This window comes from Anser cygnoides, chromosome 2 (assembly GCF_040182565.1).
Source record: "Anser cygnoides isolate HZ-2024a breed goose chromosome 2, Taihu_goose_T2T_genome, whole genome shotgun sequence".
Taxonomy (NCBI): domain Eukaryota; kingdom Metazoa; phylum Chordata; class Aves; order Anseriformes; family Anatidae; genus Anser; species Anser cygnoides.
This window is the reverse complement of record NC_089874.1, coordinates 113553988-113572519: the sequence shown is the minus strand read 5'-3', so window position 1 is coordinate 113572519 and position 18532 is coordinate 113553988. Positions and strand designations below refer to the sequence as shown.

Below are 18532 nucleotides of genomic sequence, written 5' to 3'. Positions count from 1 at the left end.
GCAGCAAGGCATTCATATGCCTCAAGTGGAAAATTCCTGTAAGTTGTTCAGTGGCTGCAGCCTCCTTCCCACCAGCTCAGAGGCAGTTTCCTTCAACGCACACGACTGCGTTCCTTCATTGCAGGCTTCCCTGCTACCGCTATTCTGTTTTGCAGGATTTTCTAGAGCTGCTGCCAAAACGTTGACAACTTGGCTGAGTGGCTATCATTCACAACAGTTCTCACTGAAACAAGCGTGCACTGTACCATAAAAAGTCATGTCAGTGAATCAATGTTACATGCCAATTACACAGCCATTCTTAATTCACAGTTCCACACACAGTATTAATGACGAAGCTGAACTGTGCTGCTCCTTTTTCAGGACCGCAATGCTGATGTGGTCCTGAAAACTTGCTTTCAGCTTGTATACATTAAAACAGAAAACAGACTTCTTTCGCTGTAATTGCATTAAAAAGAAATCAGTAAATCTAATGGTAACCATGAAATCAGCTGAAGAAAACTCTTCTGACTAATCATTTGCAGTTTATTCAGCTGTTACAGATTACACGGCTAATTGAATTAGCTTTAAAGATTATTGATAATTTGTGTAAAAGCCTTGTTAAAGCACCAAATTTATGTCATTGCTATGCTAACTACATTTTTTTTTTCTTCTACAAAAGGTAAGCTTTGGCATTTGTTGCTCTGCAGTATGTACAGATTAGCAAGAAGCTGATAAAGATCTTGGGCTGTTTTCAGTTCCTGGTCGCCTTTTACTAGTTCAATCTGAACCCTGCTAGGTAGGATAACAAAAGAAAAATTTGGTGAAACTTTTAGAGGAAGCTGTCTGTAAAGCCTTGAAGGGGTTGAAGAAACCATTTCATCTTTCACAGGAGCTAAACACCTGCTCAGGGAAAAAGGTAAAGAGAGAAAGCACATGTGTGGGCAGAGACTGAGGTATCTGTTGCTTTCCCTGACCCAGCTGTTGAGGGGCACAGTAACTTAGAAAACCCACCATAATTTATATTTTCTCTGGAGGGGCTGCCTTCTGGTCTGGCCTATCTGCCAACAATATGACAACCTAGACTTTAATAGTTAGAAGAGATTGGGTACAAGAAACACCCATAAGGAATCACGGCTTAACATATATATATATATATATATATTTAAATCATGCATAATGCAAGAATGCAAATTCAACAGCATGAATTTTACGACAAAACAGTCATCAGTGTCATGACCAACAGCTTTAACATATGGTATACTATTCATTGTCAACCTATAAACAGGATCTGTTTCTTCGTGCGGTATTTTACTTACAGAATTTTTACAGATGCTCACATTCCCTGAAAACGCCACGTACAATAACAGCTTAATGTGAACAGTCTGCAAGGTAAAGGCACTTGCAGCACGATGAAACTACCACCTTGTTGCAAAGAAAAGATTTGAGATTTAGAGTTCTTAATTGCAAAGCTATCCTTCTATGCTGTTCAAAAATATGTAAAGAAAGAACAGAGGGAAGATTCTCTGCTACCAACTGCAATTTGATTGCAGCGTCATAAATGGGGAAGGGCAGTGGGTTGGCTTTACTGTTTTTTTTAAATTTTTTTTTGTTTTTAGTAAAGAACAGATACTTAGGTTTAAAATAAAAGAGATTGACTACTTCACATCAGCTTAAGCACATTTAACTTAAATTGATACCACAAGACATGGTCCCACTTCTCTCTACGCTGCCGATGCAAGCGTGGCGCTGGCTGTACAGACGCGTCACCCTCCAGCGAGTGGAACAACCTGCCAGGCTCTCGATCTCGTAAGCCCACTTTCAGTCAGATCAATGATATCATCCAGCCTGTGCTGTGACTTCCTGACCACTACCAGTGGGAGGAACGAGGAAGTGATGAAGCCGGAGCTGCAGGGAGGGCAGCCTGCCCTTTTCAGAAGCAGTCTGAGATCAGCATAAACTGATCGGGAAACCTTATCTCTAAGGGCTGGAATGATTCAGTGCGCTTTCTATGACAAGTTTCTCTCCTCTCCTGCCATTTCCTACCCCAGGCCAGCTTTCCACTGTCACAGGGTGACATGGTTTCCTCCTATGGAAGATATTTTACAGTAAATCGTGGCTTCAAGGATTTCCCCCTCAGCTTCTTCTCCGCTCATTCCCACCGCTGCTCAGCTCAACCTGTTCACCTGTTTCCTGCCATATCCACAAACAGTTAAAGGATCAGATCAGATCTAAAGACAGTTTCCACTGCAAAGTTTTCCTTTAAGGCTATACAGTATGATATGTATTTTAAAACACCAAAAAAGCAAGAATACCTTTTACTTATCCCATTCTTGAACTCTGACTACATTTGCTCCACTTTTAGAAAACTTCTTTAAAAATTTAAGTTTTTTTTTTTTTTTTTTTTTTTAAAAAGCATGGTCCCACTACAGCATCTAAAAAAACCTCCTCCTTCTGTTGGATTACTTCTCATGTGGAGTACTACTCTGATCCTGTTCACCGCGAAGCCGAAGAAGTATTTGTACCAACACAGTGCAAGAAGTAACGCAGGAGCAGGACAGTGCTATTTTTGGCAACGATATGACCGTAAGTGAACGTCAGCACACAACTTTAAGCCAAATCCGTTCCCCGATCTGCTTCACAACACACTCACTGTGCAGGCCAGAGAGCTACGCTGGAAAAACGAAGGAAGCATCCCTCAGGAACAAGTAACAAGCACATTAACACCTTGGACAGGTATTGCTGAGCGCTCTGTATCATGGAATGAGAGCTCAATATTTCATATCTACCTCACTGCTCAGTTAACACGAGTCTGAGTAATAAGCAGGTTGTTTCCTTCTTTTTGTCTCAGTATTTCCAAGTATGCCTTGGTATTTGAAGAATTGATTTCGACATACATTAAACTAACGAAACAACAAGGTATATCAATTTGTACGTGAGCTACAAAAACATACTCTATATTAGCCGAAATCTTGCACAGCAATTTTGTGTTAAATGCATGATTTTGAAACAGTTGGGAAACAAAAAAATGATTTTTTACCAGAAAGCTATGCTGCAAAAGTAGTTACGGGATAAGCAGCTACCAAGCACAGGGCAAAGACGACGCAAAAAGAGGAGGAAACAAGGAGAAGGGTAAATGCAAGACAGCGGTTCGTTCAGGACTTTGCAGCTCCTACCTTAAATGCACTCCCTGCCTTAGAGCACTGAACTTAAATGTATCAGTAACTACTAATTGCATCAGTATTCACTGGGATGAGCTTTGTATGTTTTAGACTGAGAAACCTGTCAGCATTTTTACTCTTTCTGCTCCTAAGTTACAGAAAGACTTTTGTCTGAAAAGACAGAGCGCCTTGAAACGGTTGGGTTCCTTGGCTTGCTGTATTTAAGCGGGTACGTTTTGGCTACTTTATTCTGAGGAAAACATTGCATATATTCCCCATGGTCATAAAAAATGCCCTTTTCCGGGTTTGAGCGTGTAAACGCCGGCCCTGTTACAGACCAGATGTGTAACTGGGTGTATGAGGCAAGTGGCGTCAGTTCGGATTTTTCAACCATCCTTTCCTCCTTCGCGACTTTTTAAAGAACACCAGAGGCCGACTCCCATTTCGCTTTCTTCCAGATAACTTTATTGCTCGCCGCAAAACCCCTTACAGAAACGGCTCCTCACACAAACCCCCCGCCGAACACCCCGGGCAGGGGAAGCCGGGGGCCGCCCGAAGCCCCTCACAGGCCGCCTCCCCTCGGGCCCGTCCCCGCTTTATTTGGCGGTGCGGCGGCGGGGGCCGCCAGGCCGCTCAATCGATCGGCGGAGCGCGGCGGGGCTCGGCGCTCGGCAGCGCTTTCAGCGAGGGTTGACTAAATATGGTCAGGGAAGAGCCGGGCGCGGGGAGCCGGCCGGCCCGGCCGCGCGTGTTCCGAATGCCCGCCCGCCTATAAAGCCCCGCCGGCCCCGCTCCCGCCCGCCGCGGGGGCCGTGAGGGAGGCAGCCCCGGGGCCGCCGCCGCCGGGAGCCCGGCCCCGAGCGGGGGAAGGCGCGGGGCAGGGGCCGAGGAGCCGGAGGACAGCGGCACTTGCCGCGGGAGGGCGCGGGGGGGGGGGGCGCAGCGCGGGGGGCATTTTTTTATTTTATTTTTTTTTTTCCTCAAGTGACTCCCAACTTCTGGGGCTTCTTTTTTATTTTTCGGCTTTTTCTTTTCCTTTTTTTTTTTTTTTTTTTTGCCTGTGATTATCCTCACCTGACAGTGGGCTAAGTTCACCTTCCCATGGCTTCCTAGCATCCATCCTTGGACTCTTAGCTCTCAGTCCAGCAGACCTAAGGTATCATTTCTATACGGCAGCGTCCATCTTTGACACCCCAAGCGAGGCGGCAGGTGCCTCCGCGCCTTTTTTTTTTTTTTTTTTTCCTTATTTATGATTTTGGGAGGGGGCCGGGGAGGGGGGGGGTTTAAGTTCTGTGCATTTAAGGAGGTGAGGCAGCACCCGCCCCAAAACTCGCCCCCTGCCCTGTCACCAAGAGCTGAGTCAGCGCCTCGGGACCCAACGAGGTGGTGGTGGTGGGACCAGAGGAGATGAGGTGGTGGGACCAGATGAGGTGACACTGGGACCAGATGAGATGACACTGGGACCAGATGGCTGCTGCCGGTGTGCCGCTAGGTCACTACCTCTCTGCCAGCGCCGCATGACAGACACTAAGCGCCCAGGTAATCACACAGCCTCAGCAGACCTGCACTGCTCTGCACGTTTCCAGGATGCCTGTGACTTGCTGCATGTTTAACTTAGCTGCTAGAACGTTTTCGGTCTTTTTTTTTTTTTTTTTTTTTGTAATTGTCGTATTAATCCCTCCGCGCTGGGAGCAGTTTGATTTTGAGTGTGGTGAAGTGTCAAGCATTTGTAGTGTAAAGAGCAGGCTGAAAGAAAGCAACATTAGTCCAAAATCCGCAGCAGAAAAGCCCAACTCGTCTGACAGGCAGAATTCTTGCTAAAGAAGATAACCTCAAATATTGCAATGCCATTAACTGCTTAGTAAACAGAGGGACTGCTAGCTTCAGTCAGATACATTATTTTCCTACGCAAGCCACAACTAAAGGGTTATCAACTGTACCAAAAAAAAAAAAAAAAAAAAGAGCTAACAGCATGGTAGTGCAATGCCGAGTGCTGAAGTAGGTCTAAGGAAAAATGTCAAGGTGCTTTATCTCAGATGTACATGAAGACAACCTACTTAAAACCCCAGAACGCAAACGCTGTAATTCTAATGCTGCATTGCCGTTTCTCCTTGTAGTACTGGGCTGGCTCCTGCTACACTCTGATTTGCTCTCCATCAGCTGCACTAGGTTTTTGTCAGGAGCTGCAGAAATTCTTCCTTCCTCTGCTCTCGTCTTGCCTTACGACTATTACATTTACTAATTGACAAGCTCACTTTAAATTTACCTTCTAGTGCTGCACAGACAAAGCTTAATCTTTACTATTACCCCAACAAACTCCTGAAACTGAAATTAAGAAACCATAAGCTGTATGTGACAGCCCTTTAGAAGTCAAACCCCTACCATACATCAAATGGTTAACTATCATTCCAAACCACAGCACACAGTCTGGCACAACAGGGGCAAATTTGGGTTTGTGTGGTTTGGGTTTTTTTTTTTTATAGGTTTGTGTGGTTTGGGTTTTTTTTTTTTGTATTTTTTTTTTAAAGTTTTCATAAATATTTCAAGTGTGGACAAGATTTTAACTGAAGCAGGTGAGTGCCAATTTAGGGAAAAAAAATGCAGAAAACTATTTGCAGAAGTGTTGAATAGATACTGGCTGTCACATCTGACCTTTGGCCTAACAATCCAAATCCTGTCACAGCAGTTAGAGGTTGTTTTCTTAATTCAATGTCATCATCTTTGCGATAAGCAGGATCACCACTGGCATGTGCAATTATGTTTTTAAAACCACGCTGAACTACAACGGAAATAAGCAGAAACCTGTGAAGAGTTTGCAGAGTACTGTACGGGATGTATAAATGCATGAAAATGGTGCTGGGGAGGGTAAGAAAGTTTGTAACTCCTGTATTAAATGAGTCTGTACTTTCCTTTAGGATGCCAGCACACCAGCATGGAAGTCTGCGAGAAGACCTCAGAGGAAACTGCAGTTTTTATGGTGGAATACAACTACAAATCCCAAGAAAACACTTTGCAAAGCTACCAGAGATTCAACTCTCCATTCAGACTTGGTCGCTGAGAATGAACATCAAGATGCTGCAAAAATTTGGATAAGCACTTCTAATGTCCATGCCATCACAGAGCAATGAACTATAACCAGCTTTAAGCCTCTGTGCAGGTAAATTGCATTGTCGAGTTCAGTTACAGTATTAAGTTTGGATTTCTACCGTCAGTTACTCGTAACAATGTTCTTCCAAAGAAGTATCAACCTGAATTTTACCTAATGAAAGCACTAGTAGGAAGCAAAATGCTTTTCAGGTTCATCTGACAGGTAGTTGAGCAACTCTGTGTGTACCTGCTCAGAGTACATACTTCTTTATGTACCCATATGAACATACAATGCTATGGAATGTAAAGAAGTATGTATTTTTGGCAGGCACGGAACAACCAGTAAGAGGAAACTAAACAGCTGTTGGAAGAAACAGGCTTCCCCCTTGTTTGAATGACATTCATGTGACAAATTAACTTGCTGAGGGCTCAGCTGGTATTGCCAAAGTAACACGTACTTATTAGTACCAAATCACAAAACGTTAAATTAAGTGACCGTAAACGTGGGTAGAAAAAGTTGTTTGTGGATTATAAGCAGAACAGTAGCTGTAAACAAAAAACTCAAAATAAGGCTGGAAACAACCGAAACATACTAATTAAGATCGCAGCATAGCAGCGAACATTACAATTACCAGTACACCTCATTCAAAAGACCCTAAGCAAACCTCAAAAGCCAAATCAATTACCAAAATATATCTCATTTAACCAAGCCATTATTTTATTAATCACAGCAAGTTCTGTGTGCTTAAGATGGCAGGTTTTAAATTTACATCAATCACAGGGTATTTAACCTACAGGCTGCAACTAGGACACAAGCAGAACCAGCTAAGAAATTCAGCCTGTGATTTAGAGAAAAGGATAATCAGAATTACTGAGTATGATAACATCTGCCATTTAATATGTGACACTTAAATCAGAATTTTCTCCAAACCAGCATTCAGTATGCTCACCAAGCTCTGCGATACAAACTGCTCTGTCAGGTTTATGCACAGAAAGTGACAATACAGAGATTTCTGGGCCACAGTTCCTAGTCAGCAGATTAAAGCTATTGACAGATTCCTAAATGAAAACACATTGACAACTAATACTTAGAAGTTAAGTTCCCTTAAATACTATTAAGTTCCCTTAAATACTATTTTCAAATGAACTGAATTTACTGTAAAGCTAGATATAAGAAAATTGGCCAAGCAAATATGATTTTAGAGCATTCAGAAAATTGTAAGACCTCTACGAGAAATATCAAAGCATTGGGAAAAAGTCCCACAGCAGTTTCAAGCTCCAAAAGCAGTATTAATTAAAATATACCAGCACATACCATCCCTACGATGCTCATTATAAAATTCAGAAATGAGGAAAATATAAAGGAAAGCTCCCAGCTCATCAGTCCAGCAATTCCTATTCATAATAGCAGCCTTCTAAAAACAGTTACATGATACATTCATGAAAAGTAGACACATTTGTCCCAGATTAAATATCCTAACTCTACCCATGTACCTACTAAAAATTCTGGGAGGAGGAAAAATAACAACAGGAAAAAAAAAAGGAAATAGGCACCATTTTTAGATGGAGAACCTTATTTTTAAATACTCACATAATTCTCAAATAGCTATTATACATAGCCTGCTATTTTTATTACCTGAAACTACAGAATAACACGTACACAAGAAAGAACATCCTCTTATCAGAACCATTTGCTTAAGTAAAATGTTAAATTTATTTGAAAGCTATTCCTTTTATAAGCAGATATTTTGGCACAAAGACAATGGCGTCTTAACATCTAAATTAAAAACTGGGTTATAGTGGGAAGCAAATCAAACTGTAGTATCTTTTCTAAACGCAGTGATGCTACTGAACTCGACCAGGCTCCGAGAAGCAATTTGGTATTACCAGCAGCTTTACAGAGAGGTTAACTGCTAAGCATTTACGTATTTTACTGAGGAGTTCCTGTCCTCGCCACCAATTGATTTGGCCTCCGCTATATAACCAAACTTTTTAACAGCTTAAATTTATTTTGACAAGTTTTTGGTAACAAGTCGTCATATGTTGTGTTCTTTTGCTGCTTCTTTGTGTAACATCGCAATGCTATTCCGAAACAAAATGACAGTTCTCAGTGATACAGAAGTTAAAATTATATATCGACATTGCTTCCTGCTAGTTCATGTTAGCATATCTCTAAGAATACATATCCAGTCACTCTGAAATGTCACATCCATCACTTAGATCAGCTGTTCAATTTTAACTGAGCACACGCTGAACTTTGGGCATCTGCTGACACAGTTGTAACTCAAACATTTCAACTGTGTGACTGACAGGGATAACAGATGCTGACATTATCAAATGCTACGCGGCTTTTTTTCCACGGCCGTTTTTTGTCCCGATATGGCCAGTACATGCAACTGTATTGCCATCCAAAAGTGCACTTGAGCAGCTGTATCTGTAAAACAGTTCCTGTATAACTGGTAAAAATAGAAACTAATTTTATAGCCATCTTTAATGCTTAAGTCCAAGCGACACACCTGCTATGCTTCTATTAGGATACATGGTGTTGGGAATATATTTACATAAATCTTCTCACCAGTATCAGGCTCTGCAACAAGCAGATGCAGACTATACTTGATATAGTCATTAGAGAATAGCTTGAACTAATGTTGCCTCCTATTTCCCTCTGCAGTCAAAGCTCATAAAGAACTCGGCACACAACGTAAAAAAAGCTATGTAAGCATGCACAAATGTATTCAGGAGCCTTAGCTGAGCAACAATCAGATGCAACGCCAGATAAATCTTTTAAAAACTGCGTTTTTCTGGCATTAAACATGCTTACATATACAATCAACAGTAAAAAAAAATAAAAAAAAAAATGCCCTGCTATATTATATAATCATTCCTAAAAAGTTAATACTAACCAGAGATATAGTGGTGGAATTGAAAGCACTTGACATTTACACTTGTGCTAACCAGCCACAGCACTGGAGCAGCTGCAAAAGGTAACCTGCCAGAAAGCCAAGGGGGGTAGGGAGGTGGGAAAACAAAACCTTCCCTCCAGTACAGTTGAACATAAAGAGGCAAAGGAAGCCTACAGGAGCAGAGCTTGTAAGCATGCTGTTTCTGGTCAGTGCTCTAGAAGTTAGTTACTGGAGATGGAAAACAGTTTAAACTGCAACTGTTAATTTGACTTGAGACTCATCCAAAGAGCCTCGAGAAATAAACAAACGCGTGTACCGTACAGTCCTTGCTGGTACATAGCTTACCATGTTGCCCTCTCCAAATTAATCAAAGAATTTAAATTTGCAGTGACTAGAAACAAAACGTGTAACACAGCAGAAAGCCACATGTTCTTTGTAAACAGTCTGCGTATGCTAAAGGGCCTTAGAAATGTTTTACTGAATTATAACCTTCCTGCACTCCAATGCTTTGCTAAAGCTGGTAAAATGGAACCAAATCACCTCTTCAATGGATTTGGTCCCCTTCAACCAGCTGTAGCTATGCATTGATCACTACAGGATTTTTCGTATTTTTAAATCTGGACACTAAGCCTGTTCAGAGTAATTATGCAGTCCTCTCTGCAGAGGAGCTCAATTATTCCTGGTACTTTGAAGACAGAAGGTAACAAAAAGCATAGTAAGTTCTGTATTCTAAAATTTCAAGGTTGCATCTATAAATAAACAGCTACTGGTCTTTAATATCCTGTCCGTAATTCAGTGAAAATTGATCTCATAACATTTATGAAGACAGGCAAACAGCAAAATAAACAGATTTTCCAATGATTTATTGTCTCCTGTATTTTTTCTCAAGTCTGTTGCCCTTTTAACAGAACTGACCAAAAAGTGATCAAAATATGGGCAGTATTTGCAGTATACAGCAGGCCTACTACTTTCTGGAGCTGTGGGGTTTTTTTGTTTGTTTTTTAAATCATACAAGGGAAGAAACTCCTCAGGGTAGGAGCTGTATTTGCCATCTTGTACATGCTGGGCACATTATTTACTATTTAAAGATAACAAATTTGTCGCTGACCTCAACAGCTACAGGCTAATGTGCTATCTAATTATAGGTCTGCCCATGGAGATTATATTCCTTCTCCAAACCAATCTGAACAAAAGTCTTCTTTCAAAGCATTTCTGACATAATACTTCAGTAAGAGGTTTTAAGAGTATGCTTTTTTTTTTTTTTTTAACATTCAGCTTCAACTAAGCTTCACTTACTTTCTGAAGAGCAAATGTGAAATCAAAGATCGCTTTTACTGTTTCAGAAAAGAATTTAACAACTCTTCAATTACCTCAGAACCTGTCTCTTTGAGGACTCGCATGACTATTGCACACAGAAGTCCTGAGACACTCTAACAACAGCTGACAAATCCCATCTCTCACAGATCCCTGCAGTCAAAAAAATCCCACTGCCAACCAGTTCAAACCATCTGCAAGTATAAAACCAAGGACAGATCTATGAAAAGTAATACAACAGCCATGGGGAAAAATGCAATTCCATTTTGAAACACTACCTCCTCCTATTTGCTTATTAAGTTTATAAATTTAAACGCGATATATATACTCCTCGCAACTGAACAGCAATGTAAATCTGCATCTTACCCCAATATTTTAATTTTTTTGACCTAAAATGTAGCAGAATGCATTGGTCTGAAGAACAGTGGCACATATGTGCAAACTGAGGTCAGCTCAAAAAGCAGCCACTATTTAAGATGCTAACTGCAGTGTGAATAAAGCTCTCTTCACAAGATACAATGCAAATCTAAAGCTAACTGGGGCAATGGATATAAAATACGCCCACACTTCACAGCCGTGTCTTCAAATGAAAATTCTGCAGTCACAGGTATGTGAATAGATCAAACATATCCTAAAGCCGAAAACATGGGAAATATACCCAACCTGTACATCATTCTCAAATTTTACTCTCTTCTTTTCTGTCTGAAAAATCTCATTAACACTGAAGAAGCAAAGTCTGGCAAGCTTTGAGGTTCACAGTACTTTGAAAAAACTCCAAAATAAATGCACTTTTAATATGACTGATTCGGTTAAAAATTACGTATTAAATAACATTTTAACTTCCCCGTATGTCAGTTTAAATCTCTTTTTAGCTTTATCTCCATGCACAAGTTCAAATCTACCTAGAGCATAACCTGAATTATACTTTCATCATTATACATCAGCATGAAAAAATAAGTTGTTTCTGTACCAATTCTAAAGGTATGAACAGCAGCAAATTATTGAAAGGAGAAATATTCTGCTTAGAATAGGGGGTTCTCCAAAACACACTATACATTTACTGTTGGAAAACACTGCAAAACTGTCATAGATTAACTGCTGAGAAAAATACAGGCATTTTGAAAAAAAACCACTATTTTTCTTTTAATATTTGTCTGATATTCAAATGTTAAAAATTAGAATGTAAATATTTTCACCTGAAAAATGAGAAATTTTCAAGTGCTCTCCTCAACAGTTTGTCTGTGTTTGATTTTGTTTTTGTTTTTTTTTTGCTTGGAGGCTTATCTCCCTACTGTCAGTAAAGTTCAGAGCTCAAGAACTAAAATAGGCTTTGCACTGAAAATGAAATTGGTTCCAAATAGCTATGTGATATCGACTGTAAAAAAATCTGTAGAAATTTATTTCACTTTATTGTGGTGTTCAAGCACTTACACACACTTTATTATCAATAACCAGGAATATGGATGTGGGCTTTATCAATACTTACATACACAGTAAATATATTGTTTTTGCAAATATATATAATGCATATACACATATAAACACATGAATATATGTTTAATTTTCATACGAATAACAATTATTTATATATTTATATATTTGACCTTAAGGGGAATTTAGTGCAGTACATTCCATATAAGGCACCACAGCTTGAAGCCACAAAGAAACTCCAGCGTAGGTGGAGTAGGAAAGCTTAGTTTAGGGAAGACAGGTCCTTAAGTAAGGTTTTGAGCAGAATATAATATGTACGGCTTGTGACCCATACCAGTTACAAACTGAAGTTCAGAGTGTTATTTTTAACAGTGCTTTAAATATTTCGGGCTCGGGGCATTTAACTGATTGGTAGCATCTATCAGTCTGTATCAGATCAGAAAGACAAGGTGGCAAATATAAAAAACATGTTTGTTTTCATTCAGAAAGAGGCCAGTGGGAGAACTACATAATCAACATAATGAAATAAATGGCCATCATTAAAGTCTGAAAGGAAACGGAACTTAACTTGTAAATAAAAGGAATCAAATAATTATTTGGGGGGAGAGAAGCACAAGACAGTGAAATTTTTCCACAATCTATTTCTTTCATTTTTATTTCCATTCACTTCTTCCCAGGTTGATGTGTAAAACATCTAATTTTGTGAACAAAAGAAACTACAACTTCCACAATGGAGACAAGATTCTCTCTGTTTTACCTGCTTCAGAAGTGTTCAAATACAGCTGCAACCAAAAAGTAGATATCTACCTGCTTTACATATCTCACCTGTCCAGATGCTAGTGAAAACTCATGTATGGGAGTTACCTACACAGGGTTCAAATCACTAATATTGGAAATATTTTCTTATTCTTCCAGTAAAAACTTCTGTAAAGGAGAGGGGATTCTGGGAAAAACTGTACTATGCCTCACATTCTGCCGACTGTCCAACTGAACTAGTTCAAACCACAATTTTGATCCTTCCATCAAAGAGAAAGCCCGTAGCCCCTAAAACATTCACCCAGAGAAAAATCTTCATCATCCCTAGAAAGAGATTCTTTTTCATACGCTTTCCCTGCATCTCATATTGGTATTTTCACACAAACCAACTGTTACAAGAAGGTAACACAAAACAGAAAACTAAAGAATACTCCATCTAGGTAACTGGAGACAGCAAACAGCACTCCCGGTTAACGCTGTTATGTAAATATGGAGAATTCACATTAAATGAGTAGGTTACCAGCTCAGACTTGAAAGAACCACCTTCTGAACACCAAAAACATGCTCCCTTAACTACATCCTTAAAATGCTCTCTTACAGACCTTTTACAGGCACTAGAGGAAACTGCAAATACATTTATTGTTCCTGTCAAAACAGCTCCAACCACTGCTTTTAACTTGGAAGTGCGATTCCATTCCTATACACACACAAATACTTGCATTTATTTTTTAACCATCAGTCTTGACAGTTACGTTCTAAGAAACTAACCCAGATTTCATTCCCATATAAAATATACACCTCCTATTTCTCCACCTTCACTCAAATGAAAAGCAGCAGAATATAGTGAAGTTAAACAAGTAAACATACACCTTTCTTCATGCAAAGCACACCCAATTCTCCACCATACGACAACATATTACTGAACTCTTTTCAGAATGACAGCCTTGAAAAAAATCAACATTTATCTATAATGTGATAAGCAAACAGCAAATCTTCCATGAAGTTCTGTGTAATCATTTTTAAAAACTACCTTAACTGAAGGTTCACTGTAGATGTACAACATGCAGCTAGCACAAAACAAATTATGCTTTAAAACTAACTTTTTCAGAATGAGAAGCTATATAAAACATGAAATGAGAAATTCCTTCTGTAGATGGTTTTGAGGAAACAAAACTAAATCTTTCTTATACTGTCAAACCAATTTAATACAACAATCCTAAGATGACTTTATAACCACACGGTATCTTTAAGAATTACTCAAATATTTCTAAAAACTCAAATCCCTTTCCCAATTCCAATATTTGGGAAGAACATTTTTACAAATGCTTTCTCAAGATCACGCTTATTAACTTGTCATTTGTCAAAACTTTCATTTGCAAAATTTTACAGCCACCACGTGAAGTTTCCCACAGATCTAGAGATACCTCAACACAGCGCTGAACTGAGCGGACGAGTAGTTTCATTCTAATCACAGCTACTCAACTATTAGAAAGAATTCCTACCTAAGCAACATCAAAACCTAAGAATGTAATTATATGCAGGCTTAAGGACCTTTTGAAAGAATACCATGATTCTACACTCCCATGCACTTGCCTTCCTTTTACAAATGACGACAAAATAATCATTAAAAACCAATCTTTACCTAGGGTTTCCTCGTAGCGCAGCGTGGTGCAGAGCATTAAACCCATTGTTGTTGGTGATGGTAACATCTGCTCCAGCCTCTAACAGCACAGCCAGGATGTCATCCCGCTTCTTACTTATTGCATCATGAAGTGGAGTGTCACCCTCAGAATCCTGAAGCCAGAAACAGCTCCCATCAGTTTTTGCGTGCATCCACATTAAAAGACACTTACGTATCACTAAGAAAACTGACTACACAAACACGCAACAGCTCTCTGTGCCTGAAAGTGGAGCTATATTGCAGAGTTCAGAGCAAGCCACCTCTGATCCTGCTCTGTTTTTGCAAACCCTTGAGTAGGTAATCCCAATAATCCCAACCCTGGGCTCCCAGCCTTCTGTGGTTACCCAGCTCTCAGAACTCCAAACCAGTGGACTCCAAAAATGGTTCAAGTACGCTGTCCATCTGACAGAACTGAGGACTCTGGTGTAGGCATCAGCTTCCCCGTGCCTCGCACCCAAATTGAGCTGGTGCCCAAATTACAATTTCTAAGTAACAGGACGGCAACAAAGACTAACCCAGCAGAGGAGACCAGCCAGGAGGGGTAAGGCTGGCAGTTCTGAGTGATGATGGCTAAGACCAAACTAGCAATTAACCATGTAAAAGGCAATACCAAAAAAGACACTAGGAAATAAAAGCATAAGCAAAACAAAAAATAAAACGCAGCCCAAGTAATAAACTTAGGCACATCTGTTCTAACTGAAGCACATCATTTTCCATGAAGCAAAGGCCAATGTCACAAGCAATATTAAGCTTTTAAACTTGTTATGGCTAATACCAGATTACATTACGCAAGGTACATGAAAATATTTCAGTGCATAATTGAAGGCAAATAACTCATATTTTTAGCTTGTCATTGTATTTTTCAAATACCCCAAATAAGGGAAAATACTTTTTATTCCTAGAAGTAATTTGTACATTATTTATTCAAGGACTCAGACGGTAGAACTGAAAAGGAATGCCCCATGACTAACAGTCAGAGAACACATCCATTTATGCTTATTTGCTTCTATAGGCAAACTCTCCAGATTTATGCTTCCAGTAAAATTCTAATGCCATATAAGTCAGGAAGGCTTTTGTCACTGACACTGACTCAGCTGGTAACTGATAAACACAGGAACTGAACATTTTAGCAATACACTGTAGTACGAAAACAAATCTTTACCAACTTTACAGCGAGAATCACCAACTGCCAAACAAAAAGTGCCAAACAGTAGAAACACTTGAACCAGTGTGAACCAGTTTGCCAGAATTAAACTATGCAGCTTTTTTTCACTTTAACTGATCCTACTTCCTAAATTTCCTGTTTGTAGACTAATATACGTTCTTGTTTACGCAGTGAATTGGGTTAAATAGTAGGGTGCTGGCCAGTTAAATTCCAGTCATGCCTCAGTCTGACCCTCCTGTGCGCTGATCCACCAAAATCAATCACCAACTCACATTCGCGCATGAGAGCTCCTCCGCATACATGCAGGAGCTGAAGGTTCAGTATTTTCAGTGACAATTATATTTTCCAGGTGGAGTTTCATAGCACCATTCTACTGAGCTTTTCAAACCAAACGCACTTCTATAATTTAAGCTCAAGATACCCACTTTGGCCATCCATATCTCATCCATCACTATATGATGGACACAGACACCCTTTACGGGACTCTACCCAACAGACTCCTTATTTATCTTATGTTCAACAAATACTAAATAGGGTCTGGATAGCTGACACAGCTCATCCCTCAGCAAGATCAAGCGAGTGCCTGCAAAGCCAGGTGAAAGCAGATGAACAATCACTATATTTGCTAATTTTAAGAAACTTTGCTCATCTTTTGTTACGCGGATATACAATTTCAAAAATCCTACTGCTTTTTGACATTGTGGCAGAACGAGAGAATTAATGTGTCATTACAATGTATCTTGATTTTCCCAGGACATTACAGCTTTTTCTTTCTGTTGCAAACCTCTTCAAACTTCACCATTCAGATTTCTTCTACTAATGCACTGCATTCACAACGCGGCTGCGTTCAGCTCCTGCAGAATGGGGATGCCTGCTTATTTGACAGCTGGTTTCTCCTCTACCTTCTCAACAGGAGGCTGCACTCATATGTCGCAGCTTCCGCCGCATTAGTTATGGATAAAACTCACTCCCTGTGTAATTATGGTACTTGAGGCCCTACACATCACTGCTTTTTAGATAAAATTTAAATTTAAAAACAGTTTTAACAATGATAGGTCAATTCTTAAAGAAAGGTTTCTTTTAATGAAACATTCCACAGTATCACCAGCCAGAAAAAATGCAAAGCTGTGGCTTGCAGAAGGAGCAAACAGCTGCGGATTCAATAGAGGAGGAGTTAAACAGGAGAAAAAGTTAACAATTACAGATAACTACAGTCTGTGAAAACACCAATTAACATGAACTGGTTTGAATAAGTCAGGTGCCTATATCTGGCTGTCAAGAAAATAAATTAATGTAAGAGCATTTTTATTACAGTTGATCATGTTAGGACAGAGGCTGTGATAGATAACTTCGCAAGATCTGTTCTTTTCAGCCCCATTTTCCATAATTCTTCTATCACCTATACACAGCATCCACACACAGCAAATCAAAATTAAATACCTAAAAAGTGAATCTATATCACCATTCACATTACCTGGAGACTAGGATGGCAGCCAAAGTCCAATAAAGTCTTCACAACTTGTAGGTGACCTTTGTTGACAGCAATATGAAGTGGAGTCTGCCTCCGTTTGTTGCGAGCATTCAAATCTGCACTGCCGCGGTGCAAAACCTCGATCACAGCACCCTCGTCACCAAAGGCTGCGTGATGGACAGCCCGGTCTCCATCTTTGTCCTAAAGCAGAAACATTATTTTGATCCAGTGTACTCCACATTTCCTTTCAACGAGATGATGAATTTAAACTGAACCATTACACATACTCAATTTCTTCAAAGAAAGAGAATTAAATAACCTCAATGCCTTTCGAATACTGAAATAATTAAAAAATTGATCAAAATGCAAACAATAGAGAATGAAGAATCTCTGTATAAAAACATACACATTCTTTATGACATTCAATACCATATGCAACTATTGCCCTCATACACGACCAAACAGAAAACTCAAAAACAACAAAACAAACAAACAAAAAATAATAGCACCCACCCAGTAACTAAGGGTAACCTGTTCTGTACCCTGTAAGTGCCACAGATACCTGCCTAATCATGGTATAAGATGAGAATTGGTCATATAATTAAGCTAGTATTTATTAGGGTTTGTTATGTGTCTTAGTTTTCAGTAAATAAACCTTTTCCAAAGGTAATCTGAGATTGGTGCTGAAATTATATAGAGGTTCTGATTCTGTGATGAACCTTCACAGCATTAAAACTCTGATTAAATGCAGTTTGTTTCAGTTTCATCCAAACTGGGAATTAAATAATGAAAACCATAAATTGTCAGTCAGGGTTATTTTAACATCCAGAAGAGTGGATTTGGACTTCATAATCTTCGTGGGTCCCTTCCAACTCAGGACATTCTATGATTATATGAAACATTTAAAATAATTAAGTCATTTCAACATTAATGTCAAATACAAAAAGCAAAAAGTAGAATGGAAGGTATAAAACAGATTTCAGTGATATAGTAACTTCCATAAGCTAGCTGTCTGTCTGAATTTGTGTGCACAGTGGAGTATTGCTATGTATTTGCAAGATTTAATTTTGACAATAGAAAAATACTGAAAACTGTAGACAGGAGATAAAATCATGATTGATCAAGCGTGCACCAAATGTCAACAGAATCCTTACTGAATAAGCCTAATTTCTTTCATCAATTCCATTCCCCTTCAGAAATGTTTCTCTAAAGTTGTTTTTATTAGTGTAGCACGCTCCTAATGCACTTTTACATCAACGCAGAAATTTGTAGCTCTTAAAATAAATTTCTTTGCACAAAAAATAACAATGAGACTATTTAAAGCCTTTTTTACAAAATGATGGAAGTACACTTTGCTGGTTACTAAATGCATCTTTTTGGAAATGCTAATACCATTTTCAAGACCTTCAGGGCAGTAAACAGCAACTTCAATTAATTTTGCTATTTTTATGCCTTCTGAATCAACTCATGTTACAAAACTGCCTTTCAAAATAACAAGACTCCTTCTCAGGATCATCTAATACAAGCAAACAGTCAGAAGCATCCAAAGCTGTTCATCCAGTAGGGTAATGAATCAGAAGGGGCAAC

The 18532-nt window shown here is 39.4% G+C and overlaps 1 protein-coding gene and 1 long non-coding RNA gene across 4 annotated transcripts in view; one reads left to right on the top strand and one right to left on the bottom strand.

Moving 5' to 3' along the window:
• MIB1 (MIB E3 ubiquitin protein ligase 1) overlaps positions 1–18532 on the bottom strand; it is an 81007-nt gene that overhangs the window by 27352 nt on the left and 35123 nt on the right. For all 3 annotated transcript variants that reach the window (XM_048057925.2, XM_048057926.2, XM_048057927.2), the window contains exons 11-12: positions 16949–17146; positions 14271–14422 (exon numbers count right to left, since the gene is read on the bottom strand). In XM_048057925.2, coding sequence (XP_047913882.1) covers positions 14271–14422; positions 16949–17146 — 350 coding nt within the window. The remainder of the gene's footprint in view (positions 1–14270; positions 14423–16948; positions 17147–18532) is intronic.
• Positions 3630–9988, top strand: LOC125182083 (uncharacterized). Its single transcript, XR_007161019.2, has 2 exons — positions 3630–4676; positions 6053–9988. It is a non-coding gene; the product is annotated as an uncharacterized lncRNA (long non-coding RNA).